Raw genomic sequence first — 23114 nt, 5'->3', positions numbered from 1 at the left:
CAGACTAAATATCTGTTTGTAGACAAGAAGTAACTAGTTAGAAGACAAGAGGTAACTAGTTAGAAGACGAGAGGTAACTAGTTAGAAGACGAGAGGTAACTGGTTAGAAGACAAGAGGTAACTGGTTAGAAGACGAGAGGTAACTAGTTAGAAGACGAGAGGTAACTAGTTAGAAGACGAGAGGTAACTGGTTAGAAGACGAGAGGTAACTAGTTAGAAGACGAGAGGTAACTAGTTAGAAGACGAGAGGTAACTAGTTAGAAGATGAGAGGTAACTAGTTAGAAGAAGAGAGGTAACTAGTTAGAAGAAGAGAGGTAACTGGTTAGAAGAAGAGAGGTAACTAGTTAGAAGAAGAGAGGTAACTAGTTAGAAGAAGAGAGGTAACTGGTTAGAAGAAGAGAGGTAACTAGTTAGAAGACGAGAGGTAACTGGTTAGAAGAAGAGAGGTAACTAGTTAGAAGAAGAGAGGTAACTAGTTAGAAGAAGAGAGGTAACTAGTAAGAAGAAGAGAGGTAACTGGTTAGAAGAAGAGAGGTAACTAGTTAGAAGAAGAGAGGTAACTGGTTAGAAGAAGAGAGGTAACTGGTTAGAAGAAGAGAGGTAACTGGTTAGAAGAAGAGAGGTAACTAGTTAGAAGAAGAGAGGTAACTAGTTAGAAGAAGAGAGGTAACTAGTTAGAAGAAGAGAGGTAACTGGTTAGAAGAAGAGAGGTAACTAGTAAGAAGAAGAGAGGTAACTAGTTAGAAGAAGAGAGGTAACTAGTTAGAAGAAGAGAGGTAACTGGTTAGAAGAAGAGAGGTAACTGGTTAGAAGAAGAGAGGTAACTGGTTAGAAGACGAGAGGTAACTGGTTAGAAGAAGAGAGGTAACTAGTTAGAAGAAGAGAGGTAACTAGTTAGAAGAAGAGAGGTAACTAGTTAGAAGAAGAGAGGTAACTGGTTAGAAGAAGAGAGGTAACTAGTTAGAAGAAGAGAGGTAACTAGTTAGAAGAAGAGAGGTAACTAGTTAGAAGAAGAGAGGTAACTAGTTAGAAGAAGAGAGGTAACTGGTTAGAAGAAGAGAGGTAACTGGTTAGAAGAAGAGAGGTAACTAGTTAGAAGAAGAGAGGTAACTAGTAAGAAGAAGAGAGGTAACTAGTTAGAAGAAGAGAGGTAACTGGTTAGAAGAAGAGAGGTAACTAGTTAGAAGAAGAGAGGTAACTGGTTAGAAGAAGAGAGGTAACTAGTTAGAAGACGAGAGGTAACTAGTTAGAAGAGTAACTAACTCGTGTTTATTCTCCTCCAAGAAGATCCAAAACAATCTCAGTTTGTTTGGAAACGAACATGTAAACAAACAACATCTAAAGCAAGACTGTGATTGGTTAGTTACGTTGATGACATCACAGCTAGTTACACAGTTGATGGTCAGAACCATGAGAAAAGACTCAAGTGTGTGTGTCGACACTTGAACACACAAACATACGACTCCTGGTTAACAACAAACTTCTCTCCACGTGTGACTCACGGTTGCCGTGGAGACGTCGGTGTGCGTTCAAGGAAGTGTGTGTTTCTGTTACACAACTGTGATCTCGGACAACATCACACGACATATACAAGACATGTGTGTGTCGTGTGCGACTCGTCCTCGGAGACGATAACCTCCATCATTTCCAGACTCACTGGGTTGTGTCACTGTTGCAGTGCATTATGGGTTGAATTAAAAAAAGGTGAGATTATATTTACATTTTGAACAGTTTCACATGTTTGTTATCAGTAACGGTCGCACACGATCAGTAGCTCTGAGCTCTGTTGCTTTAGTCTGGAGACTCAACATTTATATATTGAATTTAAAATACTTTGAATTAAAATATATTGATTGTAGAACGAGTCAAGTGTGTGTGTGTGTGTGTGTGTGTGTGTGTGTGTGTGTGTGTGTGTGTGTGTGTGTGTGTGTGTGTGTGTGTGTGTGTGTGTGTGTGTGTGGGGGTGTGTGTGTGTGTGTGTGTGTCATGGATGTTGACGTGTGTGACAATCATCGAGATCCACAGATGAACGAGGCTGTCGTGAATGTTGATTGACAGCTGCTCGTCATTCTCAAGTATAGAAGTTTCTAATAAGGCTGTAACACGACACAGGCGCAGGTGTTAGGATAGCATGAGTACCGTCAGCACTTCTCCAGCTGTGGAATGTGGCTTCTGTCTCAGACGTGATGTTATCTTCTCACTCTTCACGGCCACAGCAGTGACTCGGTTACGACAACACTCGTCATAAAAGAACCACTTCAAATATTTGACCATTTGCAGCTTCGGAGACGAGACAGTAAACCAGTGACGGAGGAGAGACTCCTTTGCATTTTATGACCTCGTTGATAAAGTCATGCATTCCTGCCTCGTGACTGAGAAGCAGTTTTCATGAAGAGTTTCTCTTCCTGCACTTCTGAGCATTCAGTTGCTTTCAATTTCAACTAGAATCAAACTATTTCAACTAGAATCAAACTATTTCAACTAGAATCAAACTATTTCAACTAGAATCAAACTATTTCAACTAGAATCAAACTATTTCAACTAGAATCAAACTATTTTAACTAGAATCAAACTATTTCAACTAGAATCAAACTATTTCAACTATAATCAAACTATTTCAACTAGAATCAAACTATTTCAACTAGAATCAAACTATTTTAACTATAATCAAACTATTTCAACTATAATCAAACTATTTCAACTAGAATCAAACTATTTCAACTAGAATCAAACTATTTCAACTAGAATCAAACTATTTTAACTATAATCAAACTATTTCAACTATAATCAAACTATTTCAACTATAATCAAACAAATTTCAACTATAATCAAACAATTTTCAACTATAATCAAACGATTTCAACTATAATCAAACTATTTCAACTAGAATCAAACTATTTCAACTAGAATCAAACTATTTCAACTAGAATCAAACTATTTTAACTATAATCAAACTATTTCAACTATAATCAAACTATTTCAACTATAATCAAACTATTTTAACTATAATCAAACTATTTCAACTATAATCAAACAATTTTCAACTATAATCAAACAATTTTCAACTATAATCAAACGATTTTCAACTATAATCAAACAATATTCAACTATAATCAAACTATTTCAACTATAATCAAACTATTTCAACTATAATCAAACTATTTTAACTATAATCAAACTATTTCAACTATAATCAAACAATTTTCAACTATAATCAAACAAATTTCAACTATAATCAAACGATTTTCAACTATAATCAAACAATATTCAACTATAATCAAACTATTTCAAAATAAAGTTGTATTTATTTAGCATCGATGTTATATAAGATTAACTTCATAAATGTATTTTCATTATAGTTAAAGATATAGATAAAGATAATAATAGTGTACTAAAAGTGTAATAATCCAACATAAGTACACCTTCATGGTTCTTTGTTCCTCATCAGTTGCTCATGAATCAAAGGTTCAGCTGCTCACGTCTGTGATGAGCATCAATCAAAGCTTCAAAGTTACTCTTCAGCTGCTGCCACTCGTTACACATGTGTTTGACGTGTTCGTGTCTGAGACCAACATGAAGGTATTACTGCAGTATTATTCATTTATACTTCAATAAACACATGACTTGATGAAAAGACTCTTCAGTTTATATCAGACGCGTCTATACCTGACAATATTTGTTTGTAATCAATCAATCAATCAATGCTACGTCAAGTTATCAGTTCATCAGTTTAACTAGTTTAACTAACAACAACATCTGTGTCAATACATGATCACATGACACACATACATGATCACATGACACACATACATGATCAGATGACACACATACATGTTCACATGACACACATACATGATCACATGACACACATACATGTTCACATGACACACATACATGTTCACATGACACACATACATGTTCACATGACACACATACATGTTCACATGACACACATACATGATCACATGACACACATACATGATCACATGACACACATACATGTTCACATGACACACATACATGATCAGATGACACACATACATGTTCACATGACACACATACATGATCACATGACACATATACATGATCACATGACACACATACATGATCACATGACACACATACATGTTCACATGACACACATACATGATCACATGACATACATACATGTTCACATGACACACATACATGTTCACATGACACACATTCATGATCCCATGACACACATACATGATCCCATGACACACATTCATGATCCCATGACACACATACATGATCCCATGACACACATACATGATCCCATGACACACATACATGATCCCATGACACACATTCATGATCCCATGACACACATACATGATCCCATGACACACATACATGATCCCATGACACACATTCATGATCCCATGACACACATACATGATCCCATGACACACATACATGATCCCATGACACATATACATGATCACATGACACACATACATGATCACATGACACACATACATGATCACATGACACACATACATGATCACATGACACACATACATGTTCACATGACACACATACATGATCACATGACACACATACATGATCACATGACACACATACATGTTCACATGACACACATTCATGATCCCATGACACACATACATGATCCCATGACACACATACATGATCCCATGACACACATACATGATCACATGACACACATACATGATCCCATGACACACATACATGATCACATGACACACATACATGATCCCATGACACACATACATGATCCCATGACACACATTCATGATCCCATGACACACATACATGATCACATGACACACATACATGATCCCATGACACACATACATGATCCCATGACACACATACATGATCCCATGACACACATACATGATCCCATGACACACATACATGATCCCATGACACACATACATGATCACATGACACACATACATGATCCCATGACACACATACATGATCCCATGACACACATACATGATCACATGACACACATACATGATCCCATGACACACATACATGATCACATGACACACATACATGATCCCATGACACACATACATGATCCCATGACACACATTCATGATCCCATGACACACATACATGATCCCATGACACACATACATGATCACATGACACACATTCATGATCACATGACACACATACATGATCACATGACACACATACATGATCACATGATCACATGATACCAATACATGATCACATGACACACATACATGATCACATGATCACATGATACCAATACATGATCACATGACACACATACATGATCACATGACACACATACATGATCACATGACACAGATTCATGATCACATGATACCAATACATGATCCCATGACACACATACATGATCCCATGACACACATACATGATCACATGACACACATTCATGATCACATGACACACATACATGATCACATGACACACATACATGATCACATGACACACATACATGATCACATGACACAGATTCATGATCACATGATACCAATACATGATCACATGACACACATTCATGATCCCATGACACACATACATGATCCCATGACACACATTCATGATCACATGACACACATACATGATCACATGACACACATTCATGATCCCATGACACACATACATGATCCCATGACACACATACATGATCCCATGACACACATTCATGATCCCATGACACACATACATGATCCCATGACACACATACATGATCACATGACACACATTCATGATCACATGACACACATACATGATCACATGACACACATACATGATCACATGACACACATACATGATCACATGACACAGATTCATGATCACATGACACCAATACATGATCACATGTCACTCATCTGTCGCTCATCTGTCGCTCATCTGTCGCTCATCTGTCGCTCATCTGTCGCTCATCTGTCACTCATCTGTCGCTCATCTGTCGCTCATCTGTCGCTCATCTGTCACTCATCTGTCGCTCATCTGTCGCTCATCTGTCGCTCATCTGTCGCTCATCTGTCGCTCATCTGTCGCTCATCTGTCGCTCATCTGTCACTCATCTGTCGCTCATCTGTCACTCATCTGTCACTCATCTGTCGCTCATCTGTCGCTCATCTGTCGCTCATCTGTCGCTCATCTGTCGCTCATCTGTCGCTCATCTGTCGCTCATCTGTCACTCATCTGTCGCTCATCTGTCGCTCATCTGTCACTCATCTGTCACTCATCTGTCACTCATCTGTCACTCATCTGTCGCTCATCTGTCGCTCATCTGTCGCTCATCTGTCGCTCATCTGTCACTCATCTGTCACTCATCTAACACTCATCTGTCACTCATCTGTCGCTCATCTGTCGCTCATCTGTCACTCATCTAACACTCATCTGTCACTCATCTGTCGCTCATCTGTCGCTCATCTGTCGCTCATCTGTCGCTCATCTGTCACTCATCTAACACTCATCTGTCACTCATCTGTCGCTCATCTGTCGCTCATCTGTCGCTCATCTGTCGCTCATCTGTCACTCATCTGTCGCTCATCTGTCACTCATCTGTCGCTCATCTGTCGCTCATCTGTCGCTCATCTGTCACTCATCTGTCGCTCATCTGTCGCTCATCTGTCGCTCATCTGTCGCTCATCTGTCGCTCATCTGTCACTCATCTGTCGCTCATCTGTCACTCATCTGTCGCTCATCTGTCACTCATCTGTCGCTCATCTGTCACTCATCTGTCGCTCATCTGTCGCTCATCTGTCGCTCATCTGTCACTCATCTGTCGCTCATCTGTCGCTCATCTGTCGCTCATCTGTCACTCATCTGTCGCTCATCTGTCACTCATCTGTCGCTCATCTGTCACTCATCTGTCACTCATCTGTCACTCATCTGTCACTCATCTGTCACTCATCTAACACTCACACATGTCTTTATTTTGACGTCCTGACAGTGGAATAATGTCTGGTTGACGAGGACCATGAACGTGTCGACGAGAAGATAAACATCTTCATCTGCTGTCGTCATTCAAGTCATGTGACTCTGACTCCACATCACAGGGATCTGGTCGAGCCGACGCTCTGATGTGGCTGAGCTTGATTTAGAATCAACATCAGTGTGTTATCAGCTGTTTGTAGAGCAGTTTGATCTTCATGAGAGGAAAGTAGACGCGTGAGAACTACACTTATATTTACTTCTATTTAATATATACTTTATACTACACTTATATTTACTTCTATTTGATATATACTTTATACTACACTTATATTTACTTCTATTTAATATATACTTTATACTACACTTATATTTACTTCTATTTGATATATACTTTATACTACACTTATATTTACTTCTATTTGATATATACTTTATACTACACTTATATTTACTTCTATTTGATATAGACTTTATACTACACTTATATTTACTTCTATTTGATATATACTTTATACTACACTTATATTTACTTCTATTTGATATAGACTTTATACTACACTTATATTTACTTCTATTTGATATATACTTTATACTACACTTATATTTACTTCTATTTGATATAGACTTTATACTACACTTATATTTACTTCTATTTAATATATACTTTATACTACACTTATATTTACTTCTATTTGATATAGACTTTATACTACACTTATATTTACTTCTATTTAATATGTACTTTATACTACACTTATATTTACTTCTATTTAATATGTACTTTATACTACACTTATATTTACTTCTATTTGATATATACTTTATACTACACTTATATTTACTTCTATTTAATATATACTTTATACTACACTTATATTTACTTCTATTTGATATATACTTTATACTACACTTATATTTACTTCTATTTAATATGTACTTTATACTACACTTATATTTACTTCTATTTGATATATACTTTATACTACACTTATATTTACTTCTATTTGATATATACTTTATACTACACTTATATTTACTTCTATTTGATATATACTTTATACTACACTTGTTATATTATTTTTTACTTCTATTTAATATATACTTTATACTACACTTATATTTACTTATATTTGATATAGACTTTATACTACACTTATATTTACTTCTATTTGATATAGACTTTATACTACACTTGTTATATTATTTTTTACTTCTATTTGATATATACTTTATACTACACTTATATTTACTTCTATTTGATATAGACTTTATACTACACTTATATTTACTTCTATTTGATATATACTTTATACTACACTTATATTTACTTCTATTTGATATAGACTTTATACTACACTTATATTTACTTCTATTTGATATATACTTTATACTACACTTATATTTACTTCTATTTGATATAGACTTTATACTACACTTATATTTACTTCTATTTGATATATACTTTATACTACACTTATATTTACTTCTATTTAATATATACTTTATACTACACTTTAGATTTACTTTTATTTAATATATACTTTATACTACACTTGTTATATTATTTTTTACTTCTATTTAATATATACTTTATACTACACTTGTTATATTATATTTACTTCTATTTAATATATACTTTACACTACACTTTAGATTTACTTGTATCTAATATATACTTTATACTACACTTGTTATATTATTTTTTACTTCTATTTAATATATACTTTATACTACACTTGTTATATTATTTTTACTTCTATTTAATATATACTTTACACTACACTTTAGATTTACTTTTATTTAATATATACTTTATACTACACTTGTTATATTATTTTTTACTTCTATTTAATATATACTTTATACTACACTTGTTATATTATTTTTACTTCTATTTAATATATACTTTACACTACACTTTAGATTTACTTTTATTTAATATATACTTTATACTACACTTGTTATATTATTTTTTACTTCTATTTAATATATACTTTATACTACACTTGTTATATTATTTTTACTTCTATTTAATATATACTTTACACTACACTTTAGATTTACTTTTATTTAATATATACTTTATACTACACTTGTTATATTATTTGTACTTCTATTTAATATATACTTTATACTACACTTGTTATATTATTATTTACTTCTATTTAATATATACTTTACACTACACTTGTTATATTATTTTTTACTTCTATTTAATATATACTTTATACTACACTTGTTATATTATTTTTTACTTCTATTTAATATATACTTTATACTACACTTGTTACATTATTTTTACTTCTATTTAATATATACTTTACAATACACTTGTTATATTATATTTACTTCTATTTAATATATACTTTATACTACACTTGTTATATTATTTGTACTTCTATTTAATACATATTTTATACTACACTTGTTATATTATATTTACTTCTATTTAATATATACTTTATACTACACTTGTTATATTATATTTACTTCTATTTAATATATACTTTATACTACACTTGTTATATTATTTGTACTTCTATTTAATATATACTTTATACTACACTTTAGATTTACTTCTATTTAATATATACTTTACACTGAACTTGTACAGGATTCAATGGTTCTTCTCCTCCAGGATTCAATGGTTCTTCTCCTCCAGGATTCAATGGTTCTTCTCCTCCAGGATTCAATCGTTCTTCTCCTCCAGGATCCAATCGTTCTTTTCCTCCAGGATTCAATCGTTCTTCTCCTCCAGGATCCAATCGTTCTTCTCCTCCAGGATCCAATCGTTCTTCTCCTCCAGGATTCAATGGTTCTTCTCCTCCAGGATTCAATGGTTCTTCTCCTCCAGGATTCAATCGTTCTTCTCCTCCAGGATCCAATCGTTCTTTTCCTCCAGGATTCAATGGTTCTTCTCCTCCAGGATTCAATGGTTCTTCTCCTCTAGGATCCAATCGTTCTTCTCCTCTAGGATCCAATCGTTCTTCTCCTCCAGGATTCAATCGTTCTTCTCCTCCAGGATCCAATCGTTCTTCTCCTCCAGGATCCAATCGTTCTTCTCCTCCAGGATTCAATGGTTCTTCTCCTCCAGGATCCAATGGTTCTTCTCCTCCAGGATCCAATCGTTCTTCTCCTCCAGGATTCAATCGTTCTCCTCCTCCAGGATCCAATCGTTCTTCTCCTCCAGGATTCAATGGTTCTTCTCCTCCAGGATTCAATGGTTCTTCTCCTCCAGGATCCAATCGTTCTTCTCCTCCAGGATCCAATCGTTCTTCTCCTCCAGGATTCAATGGTTCTTCTCCTCCAGGATCCAATCGTTCTTCTCCTCCAGGATCCAATGGTTCTTCTCCTCCAGGATCCAATCGTTCTTTTCCTCCAGGATTCAATGGTTCTTCTCCTCCAGGATTCAATGGTTCTTCTCCTCCAGGATTCAATGGTTCTTCTCCTCCAGGATTCAATCGTTCTTCTCCTCCAGGATTCAATGGTTCTTCTCCTCCAGGATTCAATCGTTCTTCTCCTCCAGGATCCAATCGTTCTTCTCCTCCAGGATTCAATGGTTCTTCTCCTCCAGGATTCAATGGTTCTTCTCCTCCAGGATCCAATCGTTCTTCTCCTCCAGGATTCAATGGTTCTTCTCCTCCAGGATCCAATCGTTCTTCTCCTCCAGGATCCAATCGTTCTTCTCCTCCAGGATTCAATGGTTCTTCTCCTCCAGGATCCAATAGTTCTTCTCCTCCAGGATCCAATGGTTCTTCTCCTCCAGGATCCAATCGTTCTTTTCCTCCAGGATTCAATGGTTCTTCTCCTCCAGGATTCAATGGTTCTTCTCCTCCAGGATTCAATGGTTCTTCTCCTCCAGGATTCAATGGTTCTTCTCCTCCAGGATTCAATGGTTCTTCTCCTCCAGGATTCAATCGTTCTTCTCCTCCAGGATCCAATCGTTCTTCTCCTCCAGGATTCAATGGTTCTTCTCCTCCAGGATTCAATCGTTCTTCTCCTCCAGGATTCAATGGTTCTTCTCCTCCAGGATTCAATGGTTCCTGTTAATAACCAGCATTTCTGGTGTCTTTGGAACTCTGGTCTGTGGGAATCACGAGACCTACCAACCCCCGTCTGCCCTTAACACCATAAATCCAGACCAGTTGAGAGACGGAGATGCTGGAGTCGAGATGGAAACTGACTCAGGAAGAGAAACGTCCTCCTCGCTGTGGAAGAACTTCCTTCAGAACCAGATGGAGAATCACCTCCAGAAGCTCCGACGGCTCAGACCAACGTATACATACATATATATCTATAGATTTATATACTGTATATATATGTATCTATACATATATACACATATATATATATGTATAGATACATATATATACAGTATATACACAGTAAAGTAAGACAAGTCCAGAATCAGGTCCAGACTCGGGTCCAGACTCGGGTCCAGAATCAGGTCCAGAATCAGGTCCAGACTCGGGTCCAGACTCGGGTCCAGACTCGGGTCCAGACTCGGGTCCAGACTCGGGTCCAGAATCAGGTCCAGACTCGGGTCCAGACTCGGGTCCAGACTCGGGTCCAGACTCGGGTCCAGACTCGGGTCCAGACTCGGGTCCAGACTTGGGTCCAGACTTGGGTCCAGAATCGGGTCCAGACTCGGGTCCAGACTCAGGTCCAGACTCGGGTCCAGACTCGGGTCCAGACTCGGGTCCAGACTCGGGTCCAGACTCGGGTCCAGACACGGGTCCAGACTCGGGTCCAGACTCGGGTCCAGACTCGGGTCCAGACTCGGGTCCAGACTCGGGTCCAGACTCGCGTCCAGACTCGGGTCCAGACACAGTGAAGGTCAAGACGGTTCAGATTATAAGGAAGATTAAACACGAGCGACACACGATGGACACATCGATCCAAATGATAAGAACGATGATGTCATAATGATCAGCTGATAAAAAAGAGGAAACTAATGACAAAGAGTTAACTTTCAAACACTAACATCTAACAACGTCTTCAAGTTACTGTGAAGGAATTTAAACTAATCAAACTATTTCTTAGCAAACAGTCGGATTATGTTGAGACGTCAGACATGGAACGACTGAAGTGTGTGTGTGTGTGTGTGTGTGTGTGTGTGGTGTGTGTCTGAGTGTGTGTGTGTGTGTCTGTGTGTGTGTGTGTGTCTGTGTGTGTGTGTCTGAGTGTGTGTGTCTGAGTGTGTGTGTGTGTGTGTGTCTGAGTGTGTGTGTGTGTGTCTGTGTGTGTGTGTGTGTCTGTGTGTGTGTGTGTGTGTGTGTGTGTCTGTGTGTGTGTGTCTGTGTGTGGTGTGTGTCTGTGTGTGTGTGTGTGTGTCTGTGTGTGTCTGTGTGTGTCTGTCTGTGTGTCTGTGTGTGTGTGTGTCTGTGTGTGTCTGTGTGTGTGTCTGTGTGTGTCTGTGTGTGTCTGTGTGTGTCTGTGTGTGTCTGTGTGTGTGTCTGTGTGTCTGTGTGTGTGTGTGTGTGTATGAGTGTGTTTGTGTAAGTGTGTGTGTGAGAGTGTGTTTGTGTGTGTGTGTGTGTGTGTGTGTGTGTGTGTGTGTGTGTGTGTGTGTGTGTGTGTGTGTGTGTGTGTGTGTGTGTGTGTGTGTGTGTGTGTGTGTGTGTGTGTGTGTGTGTGTGTGTGTGTGTGTGTGTGTGTGTGTGTGGAGACACAACATAGCGCACAAACCCCGCCGTCTGACGACCACGAAGCTCGTAATCCTAAGAACCACAAACGACTTCCTCACTTGAACTTCATGTTCCAAACAATCTCCTGCGATTCATTTGTGTTCATTACCCTGTGATTTGTGTACTTGTTTTACGGCTCGACGTGTTTGTGCGTTTGATCTCACGCGTGGCATGAACGTGTAAAGCGACGACAAAGAGGTCGACACCATGTCAGCTGTGATGTCGACTCGATGGTTCGATATTCAACGAAGAAGAAACGACATGAGTTCACTTCCTCCGTCAGTCTCTGCTCAGAAGCATGTTGTCGAGCAACACCAGTGAACGACACTTATGTGAGTGTGTGTGTGAGAGTGAGTGTGTGTGTCACTCACACACTCACTCTCACACACACTCACACTCACACACACACACTCACACTCACACACACTCACACACACTCACACACACACACTCACTCTCACACACACAAACACACTCTCACACACACACTTACACAAACACACTCATACACACACTCAAAATCACACTCACACAAACACTAACACACTCATACACACACGTTCCAGTCGTGAACACAACTCACTCACTCACACACACACTCACACACACTCAAAATCACACTCACACACACTCAAAATCACACTCACACAAAGACTCACACACACTAACACACTCATACACACACGTTCCAGTCGTGAACACAACTCACTCACTCACACACACACTCACACACACTCAAAATCACACTCACACAAACACTCACACACACTCACACACACTCACTAACACTAACACACTCATACACACACGTTCCAGTCGTGACACACACACGCACACACACGCACACACACGCTCCAGTCATGAACACAACTCACTCTAACCATGGGAATGTCCCGCGTTCTTGTAATTAGTCCCAGAACTCTGACTCTAATGGGTCCCAGACCGAGGACATGCTAACACGCTAACATGCTAACGTGTGTGGTTTGTTTTCGACACAAACGCAGGAAGTTGAGAAGATATTTGTCTTCACAGATGATGCTGCGTCTGTCGCTCGTGTGCGACGCCTTCCACAACTTTCACATTCCAGCATCTTCTCTGGATCTGAAGGACGTCATGCATGCGCAGCTTCAAAGTGGGAATGTGGAGCGACGCCTGCGCCGACTGTTCTTTGAGTGTTTGGACCTCCTCTGTTGCTGCACCTCCTCTGTTCCTGCACCTCCTCTGTTGCTGCACCTCCTCTGTTCCTGGACCTCCTCTTTTCCTGCACCTCCTCTGTTCCTGCACCTCCTCTGTTCCTGCACCTCCTCTGTTCCTGCACCTCCTCTGTTCCTGCACCTCCTCTGTTCCTGCACCTCCTCTGTTCCTGGACCTCCTCTGTTCCTGCACCTCATCTGTTCCTGGACCTCCTCTGTTGCTGCACCTCCTCTGTTCCTGCACCTCCTCTGTTCCTGCACCTCCTCTGTTCCTGCACCTCCTCTGTTCCTGGACCTCCTCAGTTCCTGCACCTCCTCTGTTCCTGCACCTCCTCTGTTCCTGCACCTCATCTGTTCCTGGACCTCCTCTGTTGCTGCACCTCCTCTGTTCCTGCACCTCCTCTGTTCCTGGACCTCCTCTGTTCCTGCACCTCCTCTGTTCCTGCACCTCATCTGTTCCTGGACCTCCTCTGTTGCTGCACCTCCTCTGTTCCTGCACCTCCTCTGTTCCTGCACCTCCTCTGTTCCTGCACCTCCTCTGTTGCTGCACCTCCTCTGTTCCTGCACCTCCTCTGTTCCTGGACCTCCTCTGTTCCTGCACCTCCTCTGTTCCTGGACCTCCTCTGTTCCTGCACCTCCTCTGTTCCTGGACCTCCTCTGTTGCTGCACCTCCTCTGTTCCTGCACCTCCTCTGTTCCTGGACCTCCTCTGTTCCTGCACCTCCTCTGTTCCTGGACCTCCTCTGTTGCTGCACCTCCTCTGTTCCTGCACCTCCTCTGTTCCTGGACCTCCTCTGTTCCTGCACCTCCTCTGTTCCTGCACCTCCTCTGCACCTCCTCTTTTCCTGCACCTCCTCTGTTCCTGCACCTCCTCTGTTCCTGCACCTCCTTTGTTCCTGGACCTCCTTTGTTCCTGGACATCCTTTGTTCCTGGACCTCCTCTGTTCCTGCACCTCCTCTTTTCCTGGACCTCCACACCAGAACGTTCCTGCACCTCCACACCAGAACATTCTTGCACCTCCACACCAGAACGTTCCTGCACCTCCACACCAGAACGTTCTTGGACCTCCACACCAGAACGTTCCTGCACCTCCACACCAGAACATTCTTGCACCTCCACACCAGAACGTTCTTGGACCTCCACACCAGAACGTTCCTGCACCTCCACACCAGAACATTCTTGCACCTCCACACCAGAACGTTCTTGCACCTCCACACCAGAACGTTCCTGCACCTCCACACCAGAACGTTCCTGCACCTCCACACCAGAACGTTCCTGCACCTCCACACCAGAACGTTCTTGGACCTCCACACCAGAACGTTCTTGGACCTCCACACCAGAACGTTCTTGGACCTCCACACCAGACTTCTACACACAAGCAGGTCCTTCCACGAGTCCGTCTCCAGAATATTATCCATCTTGGTTCAAACGTCTAAACGACAGAGAACATCAGAACCAGCTCAGATGTTCCGTCCTGGCCAGAGATGAAGCTTCAGAAACACACGAGGCTGGACATCAACTGATGGTCGTGTGAATCCTTCTGAAGTTTGTTTCCATCAGTGTGTGTTTAAAGTGTGTTGAACTTGTGCTACACTGGTGTGTTGAGATGTTACTAGAATCAAGATGTTTGTGTTTGTGTGTTTCTTTGTTTGTGTTAAACACACACACACACACACACACACCCACACACACACACACACACACACACACACACACACACACACACACACACACACACACACACACACACACACACACACACACACACACACACACACACACACACACACACACACACACACACACACACACACACACACACACACACACACACACACACACACACACACACACACACACACACACACACCTCCAGAGCTTCATGTTCTTCTCTGGACATGTTTGTGACGAGAACTCAAAGGTTTGAAGACAAACAGTAGATGTTGTAACGTCGTAGAGACTCGAGTCACTTTGGATCCAAGATCTTCTCTGGAAACATCAGGTCCTCGAGAGTGAAGTCACTTCCTCGTCCTGACAGTCGCCTCTCGCTCCTGAAGCCTCCAGTGTTCGCTGATAACAAGCACATGTTCATTCAATCCCTCCTCGTTACTGTTGCTGCGCCGACACATGCGGCCCTTGTTGCTGTGTTTACTTTGTGGAGCTGCTGCTGTGGTCCTTCACCTTCAGCAGATCATGGTCGAGTCCTTCACCTTCAGCAGGTCATGGTCGAGTCCTTCACCTTCAGCAGGTCATGGTCGAGTCCTTCACCTTCAGCAGGTCATGATCAAGACCTTCACCTTCAGCAGATCATGGTCGAGTCCTTCACCTTCAGCAGATCATGATCAAGACCTTCACCTTCAGCGGATCATGATCAAGTCCTTCACCTTCAGCAGGTCATGATCAAGACCTTCACCTTCAGCGGATCATGATCAAGTCCTTCACCTTCAGCAGATCATGATCAAGACCTTCACCTTCAGCAGATCATGATCAAGACCTTCACCTTCAGCAGATCATGATCAAGTCCTTCACCTTCAGCAGGTCATGATCAAGACCTTCACCTTCAGCGGATCATGATCAAGTCCTTCACCTTCAGCAGATCATCATCAAGACCTTCACCTTCAGCGGATCATGATCAAGTCCTTCACCTTCAGCAGATCATCATCAAGACCTTCACCTTCAGCAGATCATGGTCGAGTCCTTCACCTTCAGCAGATCATGATCAAGACCTTCACCTTCAGCAGATCATGATCAAATCCTTCACCTTCAGCAGATCATGATCAAGACCTTCACCTTCAGCAGATCATGGTCGAGTCCTTCAGCGGATCATGGTCGAGTCCTTCAGCGGATCATGATCAAGTCCTTCACCTTCAGCAGATCATGGTCGAGTCCTTCAGCGGATCATGGTCGAGTCCTTCAGCGGATCATGATCAAGTCCTTCACCTTCAGCGGATCATGGTCGAGTCCTTCAGCAGATCATGGTCGAGTCCTTCAGCGGATCATGATCAAGTCCTTCACCTTCAGCGGATCATGATCAAGTCCTTCACCTTCAGCAGATCATGATCAAGACCTTCACCTTCAGCAGATCATGATCAAGTCCTTCACCTTCAGCAGATCATGATCAAGTCCTTCACCTTCAGCAGATCATGGTCGAGTCCTTCAGCAGATCATGGTCGAGTCCTTCAGCGGATCATGATCAAGTCCTTCACCTTCAGCAGATCATGATCAAGTCCTTCACCTTCAGCAGATCATGATCAAGTCCTTCACTCCTTGTGTAGTCACTCATTAACCTTCGTCCAGGAATGTTACTCTGCCAGAGTGTCGTAGAGAGTTGGGGGTTGTGTGTATGTGCGTGTGTGTGTGTGTGTGTGTGTGTGTGTATGTGTGTGTGTGTATGTGCGTGCGTGTGTGTATGTGTGTATGTGTGTGTGTGTATGTGCGTGCGTGTGTGTATGTGTGTATGTGTGTGTGTGTGTGTGTGTGTGTGTGTGTGTGTGTATGTGCGTGCGTGTGTGTATGTGTGTATGTGTGTGTGTGTGTGTGTGTGTGTGTGTGTGTGTGTGTGTGTGTGTCTGCAGCTCCATGTATGTCAACACTGAAGTCTTTCCTGAGAGGTTCACACTCGTCTGAGTGCTCGTCGTCAGCAAGCAATTAGTTGGTGAACAAAGCCTGGATTGTTGCTCTGACGCGCAGATGGAGGAACATTACGGGCACCCAGAGGACAGGTAGAGTCAGTGTTCGCCATATGTTGTGAACGTTTAACTTTATCTTATGGTTTATATTTGTGTCGTCGTCACGTTTGTTTTTGTGTGCCATTAAACCTCCGGCCTCTAGATGGCAGCATGTCCTCCGCAGCTAAAGGAAGATTGATGACTGAGGACAAGAGGATACAGTGAGTCCAGCAGCTTTTAAAGCTGATGTTTGGACATATTTTGGTTTGAAAACAAATGAAAGTAGTTACGACTTCGTCAAGAGTCATCGTATCCTTGTATCGTGACACGTATCAACACACTCTTGACACACACAACACACTCTTGACACACACAACACACTCTTGACACACACAACACACTCTTGACGCACACAACACACTCTTGACACACCCAACACACTCTTGACACACACAACACACTCTTGACGCACACAACACACTCTTGACACACACAACACACTCTTGACGCACACAACACACTCTTGACGGACACAACATACTCTTGACGCACACAACACACTCTTGACACGTATCAACACACTCTTGACACACACAACACACTCTTGACGCACACAACACACTCTTGACGCACACAACACACTCTTGACACGTATCAACACACTCTTGAGACACACAACACACTCTTGACGCACACAACACACTCTTGACGCACACAACACACTCTTGACGCACCCAACACACTCTTGACGCACACAACACACTCTTGACGCACACAACACACTCTTGACGCACACAACACACTCTTGACGCACACAACACACTCTTGACGCACACAACACACTCTTGACACACACAACACACTCTTGACGCACACAGACCTGCTGGTAGAATATTATCATGAAATCTGTGTCTAATGATAACATTAACATCTTCAGATGTGAAACAACAACACAAAAGTCAACAATACATAGAACTCTGGTCTAGACTTTGATTGACATCACCTTCAGCTGATTGGTCAACTGTATCGACCAATCAGCCGTCAGTAGACGGAGCCGTGTGGAGAAAGGCATCATGGGAGGTTAGTGACTCGTGTTGGCTTCAAGATCTTGATGATCACACAAAGACTAGACATCATCATGTGTGTGTGTTCACACCAGGTGTGTGTGTTCACACCAGGTGTGTGTGTTCACACCAGGTGTGTGTGTGTTCACTTCATTAACACACTCCAGCTGACGATGACGTGTGCGTTCACGAGTGAAACAGTTTTGATTCATGAACGTCTGAGGAAACACTTGTGTGTGTTTGTTGGTCTCCTGGACTTCACAGCAGGTGTGAGTCATGAAGGTTCACACACACGTGTGTGTCTGCGTGAACTCATGGTTGTGTTGTTGTGATGTTGTGTGAGTGTTTCTTCTTCAGATGCTGGAGTGAGTCCAGAGTTTCCAGTAAATGATTCAGTGTGTTTGAATTTTATTGTTCTGTGTCGTGGACGGCTGTGATTGACAGGCTGGGCGGCAAAGCTTGAACCTCTGACTCGCTTGTTCATGGTCAAGTACCCGACACACACTTCCTGCCTCCGAACACACACACACACACACTTCCTGCCTCCAACACACACACAAAACACTTGTTATGATTCTGCTGAAGCCAGTAGAGTTGAAGAAGGTCATGGGCTCACAAGGTTCAACTGGACGAGGTTGTTGGTTCAATTCTCCTGAAGACACGAGGCCTGCTGCGAGACCTGTGCTGCCCCCTCAACAACTCAAGCAACGTTCCTCCTCCACTGACCTTCAGACTTAAAGACGTCTCCACACGAGCGTAGAACCTTCAACTCTCTCCTGATCCTTCAAGAGTGACTCGTGAACATCACACAAGCGTAGAACCTTCAACTCTCTCCTGATCCTTCAAGAGTGACTCGTGAACATCACACGAGCGTAGAACCTTCAACTCTCTCCGGATCCTCCAAGAGTGACTCGTGAACATCACACGAGAGTAGAACCTTCAACTCTCTCCTGATCCTTCAAGAGTGACTCGTGAACATCACACGAGAGTAGAACCTTCAACTCTCTCCTGATCCTTCAAGAGTGACTCGTGAACATCACACGAGAGTAGAACCTTCAACTCTCTCCTGATCCTTCAAGAGTGACTCGTGAACATCACACGAGCGTAGAACCTTCAACTCTCTCCTGATCCTTCAAGAGTGACTCGTGAACATCACACGAGAGTAGAACCTTCAACTCTCTCCTGATCCTTCAAGAGTGACTCGTGAACATCACACGAGAGTAGAACCTTCAACTCTCTCCTGATCCTTCAAGAGTGACTCGTGAACATCACACGAGAGTAGAACCTTCAACTCTCTCCTGATCCTTCAAGAGTGACTCGTGAACATCACACGAGCGTAGAACCTTCAACTCTCTCCTGATCCTTCAAGAGTGACTCGTGAACATCACACAAGCGTAGAACCTTCAACTCTCTCCTGATCCTTCAAGAGTGACTCGTGAACATCACACGAGAGTAGAACCTTCAACTCTCTCCTGATCCTTCAAGAGTGACTCGTGAACATCACACAAGCGTAGAACCTTCAACTCTCTCCTGATCCTTCAAGAGTGACTCGTGAACATCACACGAGCGTAGAACCTTCAACTCTCTCCTGATCCTTCAAGAGTGACTCGTGAACATCACACGAGCGTAGAACCTTCAACTCTCTCCTGATCCTTCAAGAGTGACTCGTGAACATCACACGAGAGTAGAACCTTCAACTCTCTCCTGATCCTTCAAGAGTGACTCGTGAACATCACACGAGAGTAGAACCTTCAACTCTCTCCTGATCCTTCAAGAGTGACTCGTGAACATCACACGAGAGTAGAACCTTCAACTCTCTCCTGATCCTTCAAGAGTGACTCGTGAACATCACACGAGAGTAGAACCTTCAACTCTCTCCTGATCCTTCAAGAGTGACTCGTGAACATCACACGAGCGTAGAACCTTCAACTCTCTCCTGATCCTTCAAGAGTGACTCGTGAACATCACACGAGCGTAGAACCTTCAACTCTCTCCTGATCCTTCAAGAGTGACTCGTGAACATCACACGAGAGTAGAACCTTCAACTCTCTCCTGATCCTTCAAGAGTGACTCGTGAACATCACACGAGCGTAGAACCTTCAACTCTCTCCTGATCCTTCAAGAGTGACTCGTGAACATCACACGAGAGTAGAACCTTCAACTCTCTCCTGATCCTTCAAGAGTGACTCGTGAACATCACACAAGCGTAGAACCTTCAACTCTCTCCTGATCCTTCAAGAGTGACTCGTGAACATCACACGAGCGTAGAACCTTCAACTCTCTCCTGATCCTTCAAGAGTGACTCGTGAACATCACACGAGAGTAGAACCTTCAACTCTCTCCTGATCCTTCAAGAGTGACTCGTGAACATCACACGAGCGTAGAACCTTCAACTCTCTCCTGATCCTTCAAGAGTGACTCGTGAACATCACACGAGAGTAGAACCTTCAACTCTCTCCTGATCCTCCAAGAGTGACTCGTGAACATCACACGAGAGTAGAACCTTCAACTCTCTCCTGATGCTTCAAGAGTGACTCGTGAACATCACACGAGAGTAGAACCTTCAACTCTCTCCTGATCCTTCAAGAGTGACTCGTGAACATCACACGAGAGTAGAACCTTCAACTCTCTCCTGATCCTCCAAGAGTGACTCGTGAACATCACACGAGCGTCAGGATCTGATCCTCTGACGACCATATAAGGACAAGATCTTCAGGTTCTCTGCAGGACCATCTTCAGATCCAGAGATAAGTCAAGAATTCAAGGATTGAACCCTTGAGTGAAACTTCATCCATAACAAATGCTGCTGTTCTTGGGCAAGACCTCGGCAGGAATTCACCCCCGCGGAGAAACTCACTCACTTAACATAACGACAAAGACTTGTCGTCACCTGGAGCTACACAACCATCAGCATCACAACAACACACTACTGGAGCTACACAACCATCAGCATCACAACAACACACTAGTGGAGCTACACAACCATCAGCATCACAACAACACACTACTGGAGCTACACAACCATCAGCATCACAACAACACACTAGTGGAGCTACACAACCATCAGCATCACAACAACACACTACTGGAGCTACACAACCATCAGCATCACAACAACACACTACTGGAGCTACACAACCATCAGCATCACAACAACACACTAGTGGAGCTACACAACCATCAGCATCACAACAACACACTACTGGAGCTACACAACCATCAGCATCACAACAACACACTACTGGAGCTACACAACCATCAGCATCACAACAACACAATTCTGGAGCTACACAACCATCAGCATCACAACAGCACACTACTGGAGCTACACGACCATCAGCATCACAACAACACACTACTGGAGCTACACAACCATCAGCATCACAACAACACACTACTGGAGCTACACAACCATCAGCATCACAACAACACAGTGAGACACACACACAGCATTATGGAACACACACACAGTGAGACACACACAAACTCACAGTAAGACACACACACAGTGACACAAAAACAGTGAGATACACACACGCGCGCAGCATGAAGACATTCACACGCACACACACACGCACACACTAAGTATGAAGTCACACACACACACTAAGTATGAAGACACACACACGCACACCCACACACACACTCAGCATGAAGACACGCACACACAAATGCGCACACTCAGCATGAAGACACACACACGCACGCGCACACACACACACGTCAACAAAGACCTCTCCTCCCCCTCTTCTTCTTCTTCTTCTTCTTCTTCTTCTTCTTCTCTTAAAAGCGCAACAAACAATTGAAGGACAAGTTGTTGAAATAAATGATGTTTAAGTGAATAAATCAATATATTGATGAAGAGCTTCACGTTCAAAACACCTTCACTTACTAACCAAACTAATTAAACTAAATAAACCAACTCACTAACTAGATCCAGTTGTTTCTCCGCGAACGAGTCAATATTTGAGCATTTATTGGAGAAACATTGAAAAGTAGAAAAGTTTCTCTAAAGTTAAGAAAAATCTCGAACAAACTCACCGAAGCATCTGCGGCTGGAGGAGAAGAAGAAGAAGAAGAAGAAGAAGAAGATCCGCAGAAGGTTGTCCATGATGGCGCCAAAGGTGAGACTCTCAGGTTCTCGCTCCGGTCACTGGAGTCCGAGCTCGGACCAGATGCGGTTCAACTCAGATCCCGCGAGACTTGCGCGGCAGCCGCGAGCGCGAGATCTGCCTGGACGACAAGAGCAGCGAACAGCGCCCTCTGGTGGATGAAACACACAACTGGCCCCGAAACTGATGCAAACACGTGATTTATTTCCATCTAAAAACATTAATAAATAGTTTTTCAAACATGTTTTGTGTGAACCGATTCATTTTTAATCTTGAAGAGCTTTTTAACACTTATCTTCTACTGACGTTGAACAAATCAACGTCTTTCATCAGTCACTGGTTTAAAAACACTTTGTCAGGATCAATAACTAACCAGCGAGAAAGACTAGTTACTATGTGTTTAAGGATCAATAACTAACCAGCGAGAAA

The 23114-nt window shown here is 42.2% G+C and overlaps 1 protein-coding gene across 1 annotated transcript in view; it reads right to left on the bottom strand.

The window, feature by feature from the left end:
- Positions 1-22703, bottom strand: part of ror2 (receptor tyrosine kinase-like orphan receptor 2) — a 60103-nt gene extending 37400 nt beyond the window's left edge. The window contains exon 1 of the mRNA XM_087790424.1: positions 22615-22703. Coding sequence (XP_087646550.1) covers positions 22615-22684 — 70 coding nt within the window. The 5' untranslated portion in view covers positions 22685-22703. The remainder of the gene's footprint in view (positions 1-22614) is intronic.
- Between the last annotated feature and the right edge of the window lie 411 nt (positions 22704-23114).

This window comes from Callionymus lyra, chromosome 5 (assembly GCF_982586985.1).
Source record: "Callionymus lyra chromosome 5, fCalLyr1.hap1.1, whole genome shotgun sequence".
Taxonomy (NCBI): Eukaryota; Metazoa; Chordata; class Actinopteri; order Syngnathiformes; family Callionymidae; genus Callionymus; species Callionymus lyra.
The sequence above is the reverse complement of the archived record's forward strand: the minus strand, read 5'-3'. Positions and strand labels throughout refer to the sequence as shown.